Genomic DNA, 17,559 nt, shown 5'->3' with positions numbered 1-17,559 from the left:
TATATATATATATATATAAATATATTTAATCGTTTGCACATATTAAAGATCGGACATGCCCATTAAGAATTTGATTTTGTAAAGAGATGAGAATTATGCCTCTAACTTAAATTTCTTTGAAACTTCAAACACAGTCATAATGCTAATACATTTGACAGATCCATTAAGAGCCATTGCACTTCAAATAGAACTGCGGAATAGTATGTATACATATCCAAATGAAATCACGACGGAGAACTCACCCAAAGATGTTAAAAAGATCGTCATCGCCCATGAATGATCCGAACAACGACATTTTGTGAGATGTCAGGATGCTCGGGAATTCGAAAAATTCAACTGTGCAATCAATAGAAAATGGGTTTTTGACTCTACACGTCAGACACGCGAAAAACGAGAACGAAGAGAACAGCCGAGAATCGTACGCAAGCTTGAGCGCCTTTCTACTCTCGTGGAACTTTCCAGAACTGATCCAGATATCGGGTGATGCAATGAATGACGAAATATATGTAGATGAGACATATGGGTTAATGTTGGATGCAACATTAAGGTACATTTTCATAAACCACTTAAATTAGAAGCCCTATGATTAAAGTCTAGCCACGACATAGCCTCGTCGATGATTGGTCCGACATTTTTCTACAATTCACCGCAATTTGAAACGTATGTACAATACATATCTATTTTGGCCATGTTTGTATATTACTGCCAATTAACTGTCAATATTGAAAATCTATTCCCATTATGTGTATTATACTGTATTAACAACGGGCAGTAATATAGGAACATAGCTTGGATCCCATACAGCACAGAACATGCAGCAATATTGCTGCAATAACGCTGCAATAATGCTGCAACATGTAGTATAGGAAATGCATTTCCTATCATGGAAATATATTTTCATTTTACACTATACAAGTCGTTTTATAGTTCAATTTTTATTTTTATATTAAAAATCTGTAAAAAAATCTGTAAAAAAACAGAAATTATCTTATTCACATCAAATATACAAATACATCGATCACATAATAAATAAATAAATAAATTCGATAAATCATTTTTAGCAGTTTAATTGCTTATCATCTTATTCAATGATGCATTAATTGTATCTAAATTCAATATACAAAATTTCATATTTAAGTTTAATTTCATATTTAAGATAAATAAATAGCTAATAAAATGGCCAGCAAATAATAGATTAATAAATTTTTTATTTAAATATAAAAATGGATATATTAATTATTATATCGTAAAAAACGGCTGTTTAAATAAAAAAGTACTGTATAATACTGTACTACATAATGTTAGAAAAAATTATATCTTTATATTATTATTATTGTAACAATTAAAAAATTATATTTAGTTTTGCAACGTTTCTGAAATATCACAGGCATAATACTAATGGATGTATAGTTGTAACATATCTGTTCAAAGATGTTGCGAAAGAGGTAGAACACATAAAAAATATAATTAATGTTAAATATAATAGTAATGTACAAATAATGACATCTATATATCTTTATAATATCTTTTTAATAATACTGTAAAATATTATTTTTATTAGCTGAAATAATACTAATTGCTCTAATGATATATATTTATTCTAATAAATTTTTTTTATATAAAAATTACAATTACTGGAAGTTCTATCTATATGTCGTCATATACTACTGCAGTAGTAACACTACTGGCTCAGCATTGACACTATTGCGTATCAATAATAATATTATTGCAGTAGCAGTGACACTAGTAGTATTTTTATACTTCCAAATGGATATTGAAAACTTGTATAATAGATTAACATTTAAATTTCATTAATTTAAAAATCGAAATCATTTCGATATCGAGTTAGAATTAGTTTAGTTAAACTTTGATAGAATCGATGATATTTTTTCTTGAGTTCGTGCTCATTTATGGTAAGAGACATTATTCCCTGAAATTCCTCAATATAAAAGTGACGTAATAAAATTATATTAAATAAACTACAAAGTACAAATAAAAATAATGTTATTCAGCAGAGTAGAACAATAAAATAAGTTACAAAGAATTACTAGAAGAAAAGATGTAAACTTTATTGACAGTTGTAAAAAATGTTCCGATTCATATAAAAAAATTCCACAATTTTCTAAAAAGTTATAAAATTATTTATAAATTCTGAAAAATTTTGAGAAAGCTTTTATGATTAGACATATTGCAATTGTCGAAATGAAATCGAAAAAAATGTCGATTTGAACAAAAATATTCAAAATATAAGATGATGTATCACAAATTTATATCAAAAATATTAAAAATGTATCAAACTTTCTACACATTGCACTCTCTACATACATAATTTTTTGTTACTCGAAAATGTTGAAATTTCGATGCAAGTTTCGAATCGACAACTTTTTCATCATAACGACATCTTTTCGACGAACTATTTCTGGGATATTACTGACATTTTACAGGCATATTGTTAATTTACATCTTTGCAATGTTACATTGCAATCTGCAACATTGCAGCAATATTGTTTCAACTTCTGTGTTTTTCAATCCAATTGCATCCAATTGAATCCAATTAAATCCAAAAAAAGTAGTTCACTATTTAAAATGTGCATTAAGATAGAAAAAAATTTTATTCCATTTTAATCCAAAAAAATTTTATTCCATTTTAATCCATTCTGATTTGCTGGACTATTAGATATATCCTTGTACAAGAAATTTTGCATTAAGCAATTCTGAATTGAATCAATCGCTGAATCGCTGAATTAATTGCTGTTTGATCGAAGTCGCCCATAGATACGCGAAGACGAACAAAATGGCGGATTCATTGGAAAAATTATTCGTCACACGAGAAAAGGATTTTATCAAACAAAATATCCTTCATGCGAAACGTTCTTATCCGGCAGAGCCCAAACAACGATCCGTCGATACTCGTTATGGCGATACACATGATTTAAAGAGGAGCGGATTACTTCCGATTTATGTGCACAAAAAAGTATGAGTATCACGTGTACAGAGCAAGATATTCCTGCTGCTCGCTTTTCATGTTATTTTTCACCGTTATGGATAATTATTTTTGGCTTTTAATAACGCTTTCTAAATTGATTTCTAGCTATTTTTTAAAAATCGCCTTTGCACGTATTTATATAAATCGTAATCAATTAGTTGCGAGCATTAATTATGACAAGTTTTAGTTATGAAATAATAATTGTAGCTTATCAGTAAACATCAAAGAACAATTACATCAATGTTATAATTTTGTACTCAACAATGTAACTATCATGCAGCATACATGTATTATATTTAATGCGCTCAGACGTCTCAATTTTAGTAAAACAGTCCCGCATCCGGGATGCTTGTTTCGCTGTCTTGTCAAATATGTCAAATGTCCCGATTGTAGCAAAAAAAAAGATTTCGCTGAAAAATATTTTATAAATATTTTGCCAAATTATAAAATCATAGAATGTGTAATATTATCGCTTCCAGGAAGTGATGCAGCAGTTGAATGAATTTTTTCTCTGCAATGAACAAAGAATGGATAACGGAGAAACTTTTATTTTGAATTTATATTTTAAAAGTTTGTATATTTTAATATCAATAAAATACAAAAATTAATTTTGATTTTTTAGTTGTCAAGAATTTTATATATTTCTTAAAAATTTATCTTTTTTTATTAAAACAGATAATTTCGAGTAATAAATATAAATAATTGTATTGTTATTTCTTAAAAAATAAATTGCTGTTATTAGGGATGCACCGGATCGTAAAATTATAGGATACCGGATATTGGATATCCATATTCTTTTCAGATATCCGATGTCTAGTTGGATATCCAATAGGGCAATTATTCGATCGGATATCGGATATTTCCCCGGATATCTGGTTGGATATCTGGAACAAGGCTTCCAAAAAAAGAGAAAGCAAGAAAAAAAAACAATAATAATTTTCTTTATCTTCCCAACATAAAAATAAAAAGAGGAAAGAGAGATGAACTGTGCAAGAAGTTTAACTAAAAAAAATGAAATTCTGCATTAAAGATGCAAATTTTCAATATAAAATTAGCCGGATATAATTAATTATAATATTACGGGTACTAATGATATCCAATTATCGGACAGAAAAGAATGTTGGATACCAAATATTTCCCGAATATGCATCCCTGTTATTATATACTGAGAAAAAATATACTAAATTTTAATAAATAATTGTTTAAATAGCACTAATATATTAATAAAAAATAAATATTATTAATAAAAAGTAAATATTTGCTAAATATAATATACAAATTAATGGTTCTTGTACTAAATAAATATACATTTACATTTAATAAATATTTAATTAACATTATTCAAATAAAGATTTATTAAAATTTAGTACATCTTCCTTCTACTTAACAAAGTTTCTTGCTTTAGATCTGAAAATGTCTGACCAGTAAACGAGAATGGATTAAAATGGATTGAAATTTTTTCTATCTGAATGCGTATTTTAAATAGCGAATACTTTTTTTTGGATTTAATTAGATTCAATTGGATTTAATTGAATGCAATTGGATTGAAAAACTGTATTTCCTATTCAAAATTTTGAATTGAATAATATTTACATGTGTGTTGTGCATAGAAAAAACTAATATTATTTTTAGATTGAAAGGCATAAAGAAATGTTCCATGCAATTCCTATAAATGAATAAAAATGCATTCAGGACTGAAAAGCATTCATTTCCGTGAATCAATATTTCTGAAAATCTAAATCCATTTCAATTCATTTCAATCCATTCTCGTTTGCTGGATAGTTAATTATATTACATTTATATCGTTGAATGGGAAAATATCAATATAATGTTACTGTTAATTTGTGTTTATCAAATTAATATTTTATATGATTTTTATGATCAATATTTTTCAGAACTATGGAAAAATACCAAGATGTATCGTAAAAGTCCGTACGAGAGTAGAGACGGCTGAAGCATTTAATGAAGATGAGACATCAAGAATATTAGCGTGTCAATATATTGACAAGGAGGAACGAAAGAAGCTGCTTGATGTAAGATCTGATTGGATATCTATGCTCGCAGTTTTCGCTTAATTTGGACAGAAGTGACTGAAGTGAGTACATCTGGAAACAGGGCATGAAGCAAAGGTGGGAGGAAGCGATGGAGCGATTCCGGAAGTTGCCATTCCTCGCAGACACATTGCCGAAGGCGCAGAAGAAAGCGAGGATAGAGCGCGAGTTGCAACAACTTGAAAAAGACATAGCAATTATCGAACAACATTCGCATATATATGTTTATGACGAAAGGATTAATGCACAAAACTGACATATTGTAACGTCGATATAACGAAAATCTATGTTAGCAAAAAAATTAACTTTCAAACTCCTGGAATTTCAAATTCTTATGAATTATATATATGTATACATATGTAGAAACACATAAGATTTCAATACATAGTAAATGAATTGCTTTTTCTATAACGTTCTCTTAAAAGTGACACCACTAAAAAAAATTAATCTAATTAATCTAATAATATAATATTAAATAAGAAATCCTTATATATTCGGTCAAAATGCATCTTAGTGTTTAAATTTCTATATGAATTTTACATACATGATTCTGCAAACAGGAAGTCGATTCTTCAAACAAGGTGAAAATTACAAAAGTGAGCAAATTTTTCTATGTGTTGACCAATAAAATTGTCAGTATCCTAATAAATTCGCTCACTTGTAATTTTCACCTCATTTCAAGATACAGAATCAATTCTTAGGATGCCGAAATCTTTTTTGGCCTTAAAACGTTTTATCTCCTATAGCACCAAAGTTGCAGCATTGCAGCAATATTGCAGCGATATTGCTACAAATTCTGTGCTGTATGGGATCCAGATTATGTTTGTATAGTACTGCCAGTTATCAGTACAGTCAGTACATATAATATATACGTAACTATAGATTTTCAGTACTGGCAGTTAACTGGCAGTAATATATGAACATGGCTCGGGTTGATATAAAATTTTTTATTTAAATGGTACATAAAATTTTGTGGAATTTAATTTGGCGCCAGTACAATTTTACGTATCATCGACATATCGGTTGCCCAGAAATGATAATGAAATCGAATCGACGTTGATTCGATGTCGATTCCATTATCATTTCTGATTGGATGTGTTCCAAAATTGATTGCAGTACTGAAAATCTATAGCACACGCGACGTAAAATGTAGCATTTTTGGTACTGGCAGTAAATTTGAAACACAGCTATCATTACATACTATGGCTGCTTTCCTTTTAGGAGACACAAGTATTGTTCATTGAATGTCAGATAGGATAAAATGATATTTATGTGTGATCACTAAAAAGAAAGGAGCCTATACAACATCAATGGCCTAGTTTCCATCGAGGGTTTAAACTGAATCAGAATGTAAGAACCAACCAACTACAATCGAACATTTCCCTATCGTTCGACTGTAACAGGGGAATACTCGACTGTAAGGATTTAATTGGTTGGTTCTTTCATTCTGATCCGGTTTAAACCCTCGGTGGAAATTAGGCCAGTGGCTGTGTTCAACGGATTCAACAGTTGAGTGAGCGTTCGCTGTTATTGGTTATTCTTTTAGATCATCCAATCAGCATTTTAAATTTGGAAGAATATATCAATAATAGCGAACGCTCACTCAACTATTGAGTTCGCTGAATGCGCCCATATCTCACGCATAATTCCAATTTTTTATTTTATATCAAAAATTTTAATTTTTTATGGGTACATCATTATGGATACATACTATTCAAAATTCTGAATAGGAAATAAATAGTTTTTCAATTTAATTTATAATTAAATCTAAAATGAATTCAAATTTAATCAATTTATTTTTAAATCCATCGTTTACAAAGCAGAATCAGAATAGTAACATCACTAACAAAGACTCTAAGTCGACTCTGAGTTGATTATAGCTTCTAGACGTCTGAAAAATGGACGTCCGTAAGTCGACCTTAGACGATTTGGAAACGTCTGTAAGTCATACAATGTCCCACTTTAAAGATTGTAAACCGACTTTAAGTCAACCATTCTAGGCTGTGGTCCGATTCATGCCCACAACGTTCATGAACAGCATTCATTCTTGTTTAACTATAGTTAAACAATAAGGACGAAATAATTCCACTCTTAAGCTTTGTGAGCATAAATCGCACTAAAGTCCTAAAGTCGATATTGGAAGAACGTCTGTATCTGTACAAAGTCGACTCTAAAGCCTGACTTAGCAAAGTCAACTTACAGTCGACATATCGACGTTTGTGCTATTAGAGATATATACTTATAAAATTGACAAACAATTAATTAACAATTGTTGATGCTAATAAAAGCATCTTTATATTTATAAATGGTTAAGTATTAATAATTAGATGTCAATGATATGAGAATCTTAAATCCTTATCCACATCTTCATCTTTTATTTCGAATAATCTTTCCCTATCACATTTTCAGCGGCATCGATCGCATTTCTACCACGGAGAAGGTCGACGTAGAAGTGCGACTCCATGGTCGATGATGGCGGTTGAAATCGATCGGACCAATCGCAATGTCCGTTCGCAACGGACGATAATAGAATATACTAGCAAGGAAAAAACAAGCAAAACGTCGATACGCAGTCTTGCAGCCCTCCTTTATAGCGACTGTGTTTCAACTCCGTTGAATCTGCCTGTTGGAAAATATTGTTATTTCTCGAAGACTTTTGCAACAGATTTACGAAGCTATTTCAAAATGGTAATTAAATACACACGGATTCGAGAATTTGCATAATTCGTTCCACGATCGCAACACTGTCTCGCAATTTTGTGTTAATTCGATGATCACCCGACGAAAATAACTTTCGAAACGATTTGAAGTATAGTCTCTTCACACAAATGGATAAAAATCGTCCTAAAAATCATTTATCTTGCAGGGTAATGAAAGTTCGCTGCCTATGGAACTCTGTTCAAACTGTAAGTTGTCAGGAATGCCTTGACTTTTACTGGATCTATCTCAAAGTAACCTGATCTGATTCATCTGATTATAAAACAAGATAGGCAATGCTATTTTAGAGATATATTGTATTCTCAGTGAAATGAATTACACAAATAATTCATATCATTAGAAATTCAAATATTGATTAAAAATTTATTAACTTTATTGTCTTATTTTGTGATATAAATATGATTGTAAATATTTGTTCTTCAGTCGACGTAGATGAGATTAGAAGATTGGGGAAAAGATTTCGGAAGCTAGACTTGGATAATAGCGGAGCACTCAGCATTGATGAGTTTATGTCCCTGCCTGAGTTACAACAAAATCCATTAGTGCAGCGTGTAATCGATATATTTGACGCAGATGGTAATGGAGAAGTAGATTTTAAAGAATTTATTCATGGAGTGTCTCAATTCAGCGTTAAGGTAAATTTCGTTTTCCTATAGAGATTATATTGTGTTTTTATACATAATGCTAATTTGCAGGGTGACAAAGAGAGCAAATTACGATTTGCATTTAGAATTTATGATATGGATAATGATGGTTACATAAGCAATGGAGAGCTTTTCCAAGTGCTAAAAATGATGGTAGGCAATAATTTGAAAGATACACAATTGCAGCAAATTGTTGATAAAACAATATTGTTTGCTGACAAAGATGAAGATGGTAGGATTAGCTTTGAAGAATTTTGTTCTGTAAGTGATGCATTTATATCTTGTAATGTGAACAATATATCATGTACTTTTTACTGCTGTTTCAGGTTGTTGGCAATACAGATATTCATAAGAAAATGGTAGTTGATGTTTAAGTGACCAAAGTTTGTGAAAAACTCTTAATTTCTAAAACGTGGTATGTTAATTAAAATCTATAAATTAATAATCTATTAACAACAGATTTATGGGATAGTTCTAACAGAGATCTGTTTAGAGTGAATTTACACAATTATTGTTCTTAAGCCTTTGATCATTACAAGTCTATCCAAATGAAAAATTTTCATGGTATGCCAGACTAATTTAGTGTGGCATATGAATGTTAGATCTATGTGATACAGTCATTTTGGTGTCGTTAAAGATATCCTGGAACGATCCAAATTATCTTGAGCGTTCCATTAAAAATAAAGACCAGCAACGTGATCTTAAATAATTAACAATCTTTAACTGACATATTAAGTTTAATGCTGCATGGTTTCCAAGATTTTCCTCGAAAATTTGTGGCAAAGTCAGTCTTCTCAAGCGCCTGTCGGAAAGGACTTTCAGACATATAGATGCACTTTGTTCCTTTTAATAATTCTCCGTGGAAAAGCACGAAAGTAAAATCAAATCACATTATTAATATAATCACCATGAAACCTATCATATTTCTGTCATTGTTCAAAAAATAATTGTTAATATCTTTGACGTTTTAATATCGTTAAAGATTTCATTCGTCGGCGAATTCTTAAGAATATTTACTTTTAAATTAAATAAATATCTTAATATATTAATATTCACAAGTATTAATATATTAATATTTTGAAAAAAAGTTATAAACATTTAGATAAGCCAACTATTAAAATGTATTTATGTTATATAATAAACAATCACGAATTGTGCATTCGGAATATACAGTGAAGCGGAGTTTTTGCGAAGTTACATAAAATATTAATTATATTAACCTATGAGTCTATTTGATTAGCCTTTGTGTGTATAAGATGTGTGTGTGTATAAACTGTATGTTGGTATTGAATTGTCAATTTGGAATTTTCGAATGTACGATTTATTTATTTATTTAGATATTTATTTATTACATATACACAATTAGTCAGAAACTTATTATAATTTATCTTTATCAGATACATTAAGATATTTATAATACAAATAAGTTTATTTTATCATTGTTAATTGTTTCTATGTATACTTACATGTTACATGATCTATTATCATATGTCTAATTAAAGTTTAAAATTGTGAAATATATTAAGATTAATCTATTATAAATATGTACGTTCATTTTCTATACGTATACAGAATATGGACGTTCTTAACGATTTAAGTTAAGCACATTTATGTTATTACAGTAATTTATTATATATATATAATTTCTGTATTATGTTCGATGAATTGGTATACTCGTGCAATAAATTGAAGAAGCGAAACAAATATAGTTTATTTTTACTTCAATTTATTGCATTGTGTGCACTAATTCAAAGAATTTTTCGATAAAGAGCCTTTTCATGGGGAAGATTTATAAATTGACCAATTTCTTTTTTATGATTTTTTTTTTATTTTGCTTCATTATCATGGTATTTCAATTTAATGAGTTAAATTAATGAGGAAATTGATGTCGAAATATCGTAGTGCTGACTACAACGATTGCGCGCAGAATAATCAGCGTTTTCATTTGAACAAAGTTGAAACGAAATGAGAACGAATTGGACAAAATTCAGGACAAAATAATGTATCCAGAAAAATTTACATAATTGCAAATATACATAAAGAAATTCAATTATTTAATATTAAAAAAAATCTTTTATATTCTATAATCGATTTAACTAATTTTCTGCAATTATATGCATTTCCGTCTGGAATATAGACTTTCATGTACAGATTTTTTTTTAGAAATAGAAACTTTTTTTTTTTTAGATATTTTCGTCTTAAAAGAAACTTATTTTTCGTTAGAAATGTATAATATATTTATTTTATGTATTAGAATTATATCAATTTGAAAAAAAAATAGTTCTCGAGATATCGCTTGGAAATTTGTGACGCCATCAGTTGGTAGCCCTGCTGTTCTCCCTCCTCGTCGCCGCTCTCATTGTTGCTGTTTTGTGGCCGGTGTGTTTGCTAGTTTACATTTTTGGTTGTTTCTCTTGCGCGGAGTATTCCTTCTGAGATTCCTGGGATTTTTACGCGACTCATCTTGTTGACAAACAATCGGGATAATTGAGAGAAAACGTAGAAGACTCGTCGGTGGTGGTAGTTGGCGGCGGCGGAGACGATGGAAAATCTGGAGGAAGTGTTACAGGCACTCGACGAGTTCCAGAAGATGCGACCGTCGGTGATCCCACAAGAGCTCGAGGATTATCTGTGTTGGGTCGCCAAGACCGGCGATCCAGTATATCAGTGGCCATTGATCAAGACCCTTGTCCGGGAGAAGCTCACCCGTGTGATGACGGACTTTTATGAAAGCTGCCCCACTCTGGAACTCGCGCCCTGTCCGAACGTCGAGCATTTCAATTATGATATCATGAAGAGCAACCTCCTCGAGAGGTTGGAATCGTTCGCGAACGCGCCTTTCACCGTTCAACGAATATGCGAGCTGCTGACGGCGCCGCGTAAGGAATATAATCGCGTGGACAAGTTCATGCGCGCCATCGAGAAGAACATTCTGGTGGTATCGACGCGCGAACCTGGACCCATAACCAGACGTGGCGAAACGGGCGATGGTATGGTTAACGGCTCCGTCGAAGAAGACGCAGCTTCCGTTACACAGCAACCACCACCGCCGTCACCGTCGCAGCCCTCTTCACAGCCTTCCTCGCAGACGACTCAGTCGCAACCGGTGCAACCAGTACAACCAACCTCGCAGGACGTGGAGATGGAATACTGGGAGAAAGATTGTAGCTCCACCGTTACAATTAGCGTACATACCGTCGAGAACGAACAACCGCTTATGCACAGCAGTGTCATACCGGCATCTGATTCTACCTTGACCAAGAATCTATTTACTGAGGAGACTGCACGAGAGAAGGTCGAACAAGTTACCTCTAGAACGGATATCTCGGCGACCAATTATATCACTACAGTCTCAGACTTCTCCACTATATCGAATTTAAATTTACAGCCACACGGATCAGAAGCCATAGCGACTGCTGTTCCTGTGGTACAGAGTCTACCGGCAGTTGGAGCAGTCTCTGAAGACTCCATGATTCCGAGCACTGATATAGCAGTGGCGATCATGAACGAGGACACCAATTCTCAACCTAATTTAGACCTGGAGAATGAGGAGATTGAGGCAAGCACAGCAATAGCAAGTACCACGACATCTACAACGACGACTACGACCACGACGACTGTTACAGCAACAACAACGACAACGACAGCAACGTCAACAACATCGGTATCAACGGCGGCGACGACGACGGTGACCGTGGTGGCTACGGTGATACCGTTAACGACAGATACCACGCGGAAGCTACAAGCTGCTTTCCAAGCAAAACGCTTCGAATCCAGTGATAAGTCTGTGGACAAGTCCAATGAGAAAACCACGGATTCGTCGAAGTTAGGTAGCGTGGAGGAGGAGATTGGGCAGTCCTTGAAAGATGAAGAAACGACCAAATCGAGTCCTGATCATATAGATCCCAATGAGATGCCTCGTGATGAAAGTAGATTAACTGAAAGTTTATTACAGACCGACGTCGAGATGAAATCTGACGCTTTGACGGATGATACTGAAAGTGTTGAAGAAAGAGCTCGCGATAAACCAAAGGAGGAATCGTCAATCCTTGAGGACTTGGATGAGGAAAACTTGCGTTCCACGAGCAACCACAATACAAATGCGATGGCACTCGTCGAATCGCAGTCCATGGAAAAAGATAGCACTGTCCCATCCAATGAGTGTGTGAGCGCAGTCATCGTGTCTAGTACCGAAGCGTTATACAAAACAGAAAAATCCGAGATACACTCTAAAGAAGAGTCTGAAACAATTTCTTCCACAGAGTGTTTCGCACATGATCAATCTATTAGTCAAAAAACGGAAAGTGTAGAAGAGACGGATAAAGACCTAAAAGCTATTCCTACAACAGCATCTTCCAACAGCAACACTAATGGACAAGAAGAGCAAGAATCTGATAACAACGATAATTTAAACATTATGGAAATTTCCAATGACAAAATGATTCTTGTCGAGTCTATGACACCGGATCCAATAAGCGTAGAAAAATCTAAAGAAGCAACATCTGTAATTGAAAAACTCGATCCTGTCTCACCTACTGTCGAAACAATAGAAAACTCCGATAATGTCAGTTGTCGATCTCCAAAGGATGACAAGTTAACAGGCGATCAAGACGACAATGTAGCAAATTCACAAGGCAATAAAACAACGGCAGGCATCACGATAAAAGGAAACCAATCTTCTGTAATAGAGAGTATAGCATGTAGAAAGGAATCGGAGGAATTAATGGAAATCGACGATGAAGAATCATTATCGACGTTTCAACAGGATGAACCTATGGAGCAGGAAGCAATGGAGGAGCTGCCGAAAAGTTAATCTTGACTTATCTAATTGGCATGTTTCTCCTTCCTTTTGTTTAATTTTTGATATCTATTCCTAAGATAGATGTCAGAATATGAACCAATTCGTAAATATCTTTGCACATGAAGATGTTTGCGACATGCACTTTTGTGAACTGATTTTTTATAAATTAAATTTTTTAATAAAAAAGAATGATAGTATTTCGTTTATAGTAATAATAATTTTCTTTTGTAATTCTTTATATTAAAAATATAAAAATTTTTTTAAATTACTCGCTCTCTCGACTTTAAGATAAAAAAAATTATTGATATATATCTTGATTCAGAATCGTTTGTAGTGATTTTCGGTTTGTAGTTGCACCATTTAAAAATTACAACGATAAATAAAAAATTTTAACGATAAATAAAAAAAATAATTTTGCCAATTCTTAAAATATCTCAAATTCGCTCACGGGATATTTTTTACAATCGTTGTGATTGTAGTGCTTTTCCAATCGTTTGTAATTAAGCCGTTCAAAAGTTACAACAAATTTGTAAATTTACGTATACTATATGTAATTTGTTTATTGCAAATTTGTTGTAACTTTTAAACAGTGCAATTATAAATGACCGGAAAATCATTACGAATAATTACAAACGATTCTGAATCAAGATAACAATTTTTTTTTTAAGTCGAGTCATTTTTTTTAATTTTAATATTTTTTAATATATGGACACTACAAGCAAAATTATTGTTAGTACAATTACAAACGAAATACTATAATTTTTTAATTGAAAAATTTAATTTATAAAAAGTCAAATACCAGATTCTCACAAAGGTGAGACATGCTTGTGAACGCGATATATATATAAATAATTTTCATAATCGGTAATTATTATGAGAATCATGAGATTTAAAGTTTAATTGTGAGCAAATGTTAGGTAATGCTCAATGAAAATTCTTTATCATCTTAACTTAAATATTAATTGCTGCTTTATTTATTTGGGATTTATCATTAGACTGAATAAGCTCCGATATTTACTTATAAAGAGATTTATCGAAATGAATTTTCTATAACTCTTGGAGGGAAAAAGAACACTGCCTACTCCTAAAAAGATTGTAATACTGTAAAACCGCTTGTATAGAAGTCAAATTTGGTAAACATTTCAATACAGATTTATACAAATACCACGGATATCTGCTTAGAATAAGGTTGTGCCTATAATTATTGTGTACATTGCATATTGGACAAATATACCTAATGAATAAATTTTTAAATAATGATGTATGAGTACAGTACGTATTCGCGTAACATTTTTACAATCGAAGTGAATGAAACAGTTTCATTCGTAATCACAGCCTTGTACTAAGTTCTGATTAAATCTGGAGACATATATGCCAAAGGAACCAATTAATTCCGAGAATACGTTCGAGATCAATCATAGATATGTTCCTTATAAAACTTTTTACAATATATAGCAGCATTTGAAGACATGAAAACACTATTGTTTCGAGCTGTTTATTAAAATTGCTTAAAACTAATTCGAGATCAATTATATTTTGAATGTATCGTATAATTAGTTTCTATTATCATTATAGTAGGCAAGTAATTCCTTTTTTTTACAACTGCTTGCTATGTATAAAAGAGAAAAAGACTCTCTAGTAGAGCAAGCTATGTTCTATGAGCTTATGGTTAGCTCTTTGTGATCGGACATTAGCATGCTGGTTCCTTCAATTTCCTATATTTTGACAAATACAGAATTCAAATTCAATCTATATGGTTATATATATAATAAATCTGAGTGAAAAAAAAATCTAAAGTGGCCCATTGCAAACCAATAAAATTGATCTTATTAAAATCGAGCCACGAATTAGGACCCATTAGCATTATGTCGAATCGCTTTACAGTTTACAGTTATATGTATTTGCACAAAATGTTCTCAAGCGGATTCGATACGGTTCTACTGAAACGTTATTAGAATATTGTAGGAATGGGATATTAATTTAAGAATTAATATAGATTAATAACACATAATATACGAATGTGGATATCTAAAAAAATAGCTGTATATTATTTTATAAAAAAAATATATAAAAATGAGAGATTGTCAATTTTCTATCTTTTATTCGTAGTTGTGTATGTACCTGACCTTATTAAAAGAAAAATATTTTAAAAGAAGTAGAAAATAACACAAGTATGAACGATCGGAAGGTATTGTATTCTTGCCACAATGTAATAATTATACCTCGCTGTGTCTGTGCAACTATTTTCGCGAATAATATGTTACGTATCTTTCTATAACATTCAGCAATAAACATATAGCACTAGATATAGTATTTCATTCTTCTATTTTTTATTCCAATTAAATAACACATATTCCTCAAGTCAAGAAATGTGCCAATAATGTGCGCAATTTTTTTACATAATTTTGAATATTTAAAAGATAATAAATATACATATGTATATACATATAATACATTAACCATAAAAACAGCGTTAATGAAACAGTAAATTATTGTTTAACGATTTGTTTTATACATCTATGCGAATGTTTGATGTTTTACTAATTTTTTGAAAAGGCCATGCTCCAGATTCATTAATTCGACGTAAGTGCCGATTTCCGCCACTTGTCCTCCATCAAGTACCACGATTTTATCAGCGTTCTTTATTGTACTAAGTCTGTGGGCAATTGTTATCACTGTCCTTCCACGGATTGCACGTTCTACAGCTTCTTGAACGAAAGATTCACTTTCTGCATCTAAAGCACTGGTTGCTTCGTCCAGTATCAAAATTTTTGGTTTCTAGAGACAACAAATAACGTATTATTATTATTATTATATATATATATGTGTGTGTGTGTGTGTGCTGATTATTTTAATAATCACGAATGTATTTAAGTAACGATTTACCTTTATTAATGCCCTGGCAATGGCAACTCTTTGACGTTGTCCGCCACTAAGGGCAATACCCCTTTCCCCGACTATTGTGTCTAATCCATCAGTCATTTTTTCTGCAAACTGCAATACATGCGCCTGTCTTGCAGCCTCTTCTACATCAAAATCTGTCGCAGATTCCATTCCATACAATATATTATCCTTTATTGAACAACTGAAAAGAATTGGCTCCTGAGATACAATGCTGATCTGAGACTTCAACCACGCAGGATCAAGCAGACAAAGATTGTGGTTATCCAAAAGTATCGATCCTTTTGTAGGGTCGTACAATCTTAGTAAAAGTGACGCGACGGTAGATTTACCGGAACCCGAGGAACCAACAATAGCCGTCACAGAACATTTCTTTATGTTTAAATTAAAACCTTTCAACACAGGCATCTTTTCTCGCGTTGGATATGCGAAAAAAACATTTTGGAACGTCACATTGCCTGATAATTCTTTTCCTAAAATTTGCCCACCTTGAATGGGAATAAGCGGCTGTCGATCAATTAATTCAAACAAACGAGCATTAGCACCTAGAGCCTTATTTAACTCGCTATATGCCTTAGATAATCCATTGAGAGAGATGCCCACATAGCTAGCATATAATAAAAAGGCGCTTAAGCTTCCAATTGTTATATCGGCATTTGATACCATAAATACTCCATTGTAAAGGACTAAAAGAGCAATAACGTTTCCAGAGAAACCAGTCATACCGAAAAACATTCCTCTATATAAACTTTCCTTATAACATAATTTTAGAACGTCTTGTAATTTAGCGCTATATCTATTAATCTCGCGTTTTTCTTGCGCGAACGCCTTGACAGTTCTTATATTGCCAATTCTTTCCTCCGCAGTTGCATTGACCACTGCAATACTGCTTTGGAGATCCTTGGAAACTTTTTTCAAAACACGTCCGCAAATAGCAGCAAAAACTGCGACAGGTGGTACTATAGCCAAACCGAGTAAAGCTAATGATGGTGATACATAAAACATCATGGACATTCCTGTTATAGCCATAATAGCGGAACGCAAACCATCTGATACATTGGATGTCACGGCAGAGCTAATAAGTTGTGTATCTCCTGAAGAAAAAATATAAAATCAAAAAAGATTTTAATGCATTCAATCATTCACATTACTACACTTGATTAGTATATATTAAAAACTGCTACATATAACAAATTCAATCACTTCCATTAGATTAATGCATAGATTAAAAGCTGCTGCAATGAAATTAGTAAATTAAATGTAAAAATATATAAATATATATGTATTATTTCATTATCAAAAATAATTATACTACTGTATGTAGGTACTTTATATAATACTTTATATAACAGCCGTTTTAATGTGCACTAGTCCAATGCATTGCAAATGACTGAATTCATTAACAGAAAATACCTAAATGTAGTAATATAATATAATCAACTTTGACAATAATACATC

General features: G+C 32.0%; 5 protein-coding genes across 11 annotated transcripts in view; 3 read left to right on the top strand and 2 right to left on the bottom strand.

Annotated features, from left to right (window-relative positions):
- The window catches only part of LOC108695067 (myeloid leukemia factor), a 6,667-nt gene extending 6,218 nt beyond the window's left edge, over nt 1-449 (bottom strand). For all 5 annotated transcript variants that reach the window (XM_018204810.1, XM_018204811.1, XM_018204812.1 and 2 more), the window contains exon 1: nt 243-449. In XM_018204810.1, coding sequence (XP_018060299.1) covers nt 243-295 — 53 coding nt within the window. In that variant the 5' untranslated portion in view covers nt 296-449. The remainder of the gene's footprint in view (nt 1-242) is intronic.
- Nucleotides 450-2,794: 2,345 nt separating this feature from the next.
- On the top strand, nt 2,795-5,293 carry LOC108695171 (enkurin). The gene is made up of 3 exons (XM_018204930.1): nt 2,795-2,974; nt 4,882-5,019; nt 5,102-5,293. The coding sequence occupies exons 1-3, from the start codon at nt 2,795-2,797 to the stop codon at nt 5,291-5,293; spliced, it is 510 nt and encodes a 169-aa protein (XP_018060419.1).
- Nucleotides 5,294-7,586: 2,293 nt separating this feature from the next.
- On the top strand, nt 7,587-9,935 carry LOC108695066 (calcineurin subunit B type 2). The gene is made up of 5 exons (XM_018204809.1): nt 7,587-7,725; nt 7,904-7,943; nt 8,179-8,390; nt 8,451-8,660; nt 8,726-9,935. Exons 1-5 carry the CDS (start codon nt 7,723-7,725, stop codon nt 8,771-8,773), a joined length of 513 nt encoding a protein of 170 aa, XP_018060298.1. The 5' UTR covers nt 7,587-7,722; the 3' UTR covers nt 8,774-9,935.
- An 845-nt stretch (nt 9,936-10,780) lies between these two features.
- LOC108695071 (serine/threonine-protein phosphatase 4 regulatory subunit 2-like) lies at nt 10,781-13,212 on the top strand. The gene is made up of 2 exons (XM_018204818.1): nt 10,781-11,694; nt 11,788-13,212. Exons 1-2 carry the CDS (start codon nt 10,942-10,944, stop codon nt 13,210-13,212), a joined length of 2,178 nt encoding a protein of 725 aa, XP_018060307.1. The 5' UTR covers nt 10,781-10,941.
- Nucleotides 13,213-15,689: 2,477 nt separating this feature from the next.
- LOC108695040 (ATP-binding cassette sub-family B member 10, mitochondrial) overlaps nt 15,690-17,559 on the bottom strand; it is a 3,365-nt gene continuing 1,495 nt past the window's right edge. For all 3 annotated transcript variants that reach the window (XM_018204771.1, XM_018204769.1, XM_018204770.1), the window contains 2 exons: nt 16,087-17,195; nt 15,690-15,978 (listed from right to left, as the gene is read on the bottom strand). In XM_018204771.1, coding sequence (XP_018060260.1) covers nt 15,718-15,978; nt 16,087-17,195 — 1,370 coding nt within the window. In that variant the 3' untranslated portion in view covers nt 15,690-15,717. The remainder of the gene's footprint in view (nt 15,979-16,086; nt 17,196-17,559) is intronic.

This window comes from Atta colombica, unplaced genomic scaffold (assembly GCF_001594045.1).
Source record: "Atta colombica isolate Treedump-2 unplaced genomic scaffold, Acol1.0 scaffold126, whole genome shotgun sequence".
Taxonomy (NCBI): Eukaryota; Metazoa; Arthropoda; class Insecta; order Hymenoptera; family Formicidae; genus Atta; species Atta colombica.
This window is presented reverse-complemented; position numbering and strand designations above follow the sequence as displayed.

Coding starts and splice junctions, on each gene's coding strand:
- LOC108695171 (XM_018204930.1), top strand. CDS start 2,795: ATGGCGGATTCATTGGAAAAATTATTCGTCACACGAGAAAAGGATTTT. Junction 2,975..4,881: donor CGATTTATGTGCACAAAAAA/GTATGAGTATCA, acceptor AATATTTTTCAG/AACTATGGAAAAATACCAAG. Junction 5,020..5,101: donor AACGAAAGAAGCTGCTTGAT/GTAAGATCTGAT, acceptor ATCTGGAAACAG/GGCATGAAGCAAAGGTGGGA.
- LOC108695066 (XM_018204809.1), top strand. Junction 7,944..8,178: donor TATGGAACTCTGTTCAAACT/GTAAGTTGTCAG, acceptor TTTGTTCTTCAG/TCGACGTAGATGAGATTAGA. Junction 8,391..8,450: donor TGTCTCAATTCAGCGTTAAG/GTAAATTTCGTT, acceptor GCTAATTTGCAG/GGTGACAAAGAGAGCAAATT.
- LOC108695071 (XM_018204818.1), top strand. CDS start 10,942: ATGGAAAATCTGGAGGAAGTGTTACAGGCACTCGACGAGTTCCAGAAG. Junction 11,695..11,787: donor AGGAGACTGCACGAGAGAAG/GTCGAACAAGTT, acceptor TTAAATTTACAG/CCACACGGATCAGAAGCCAT.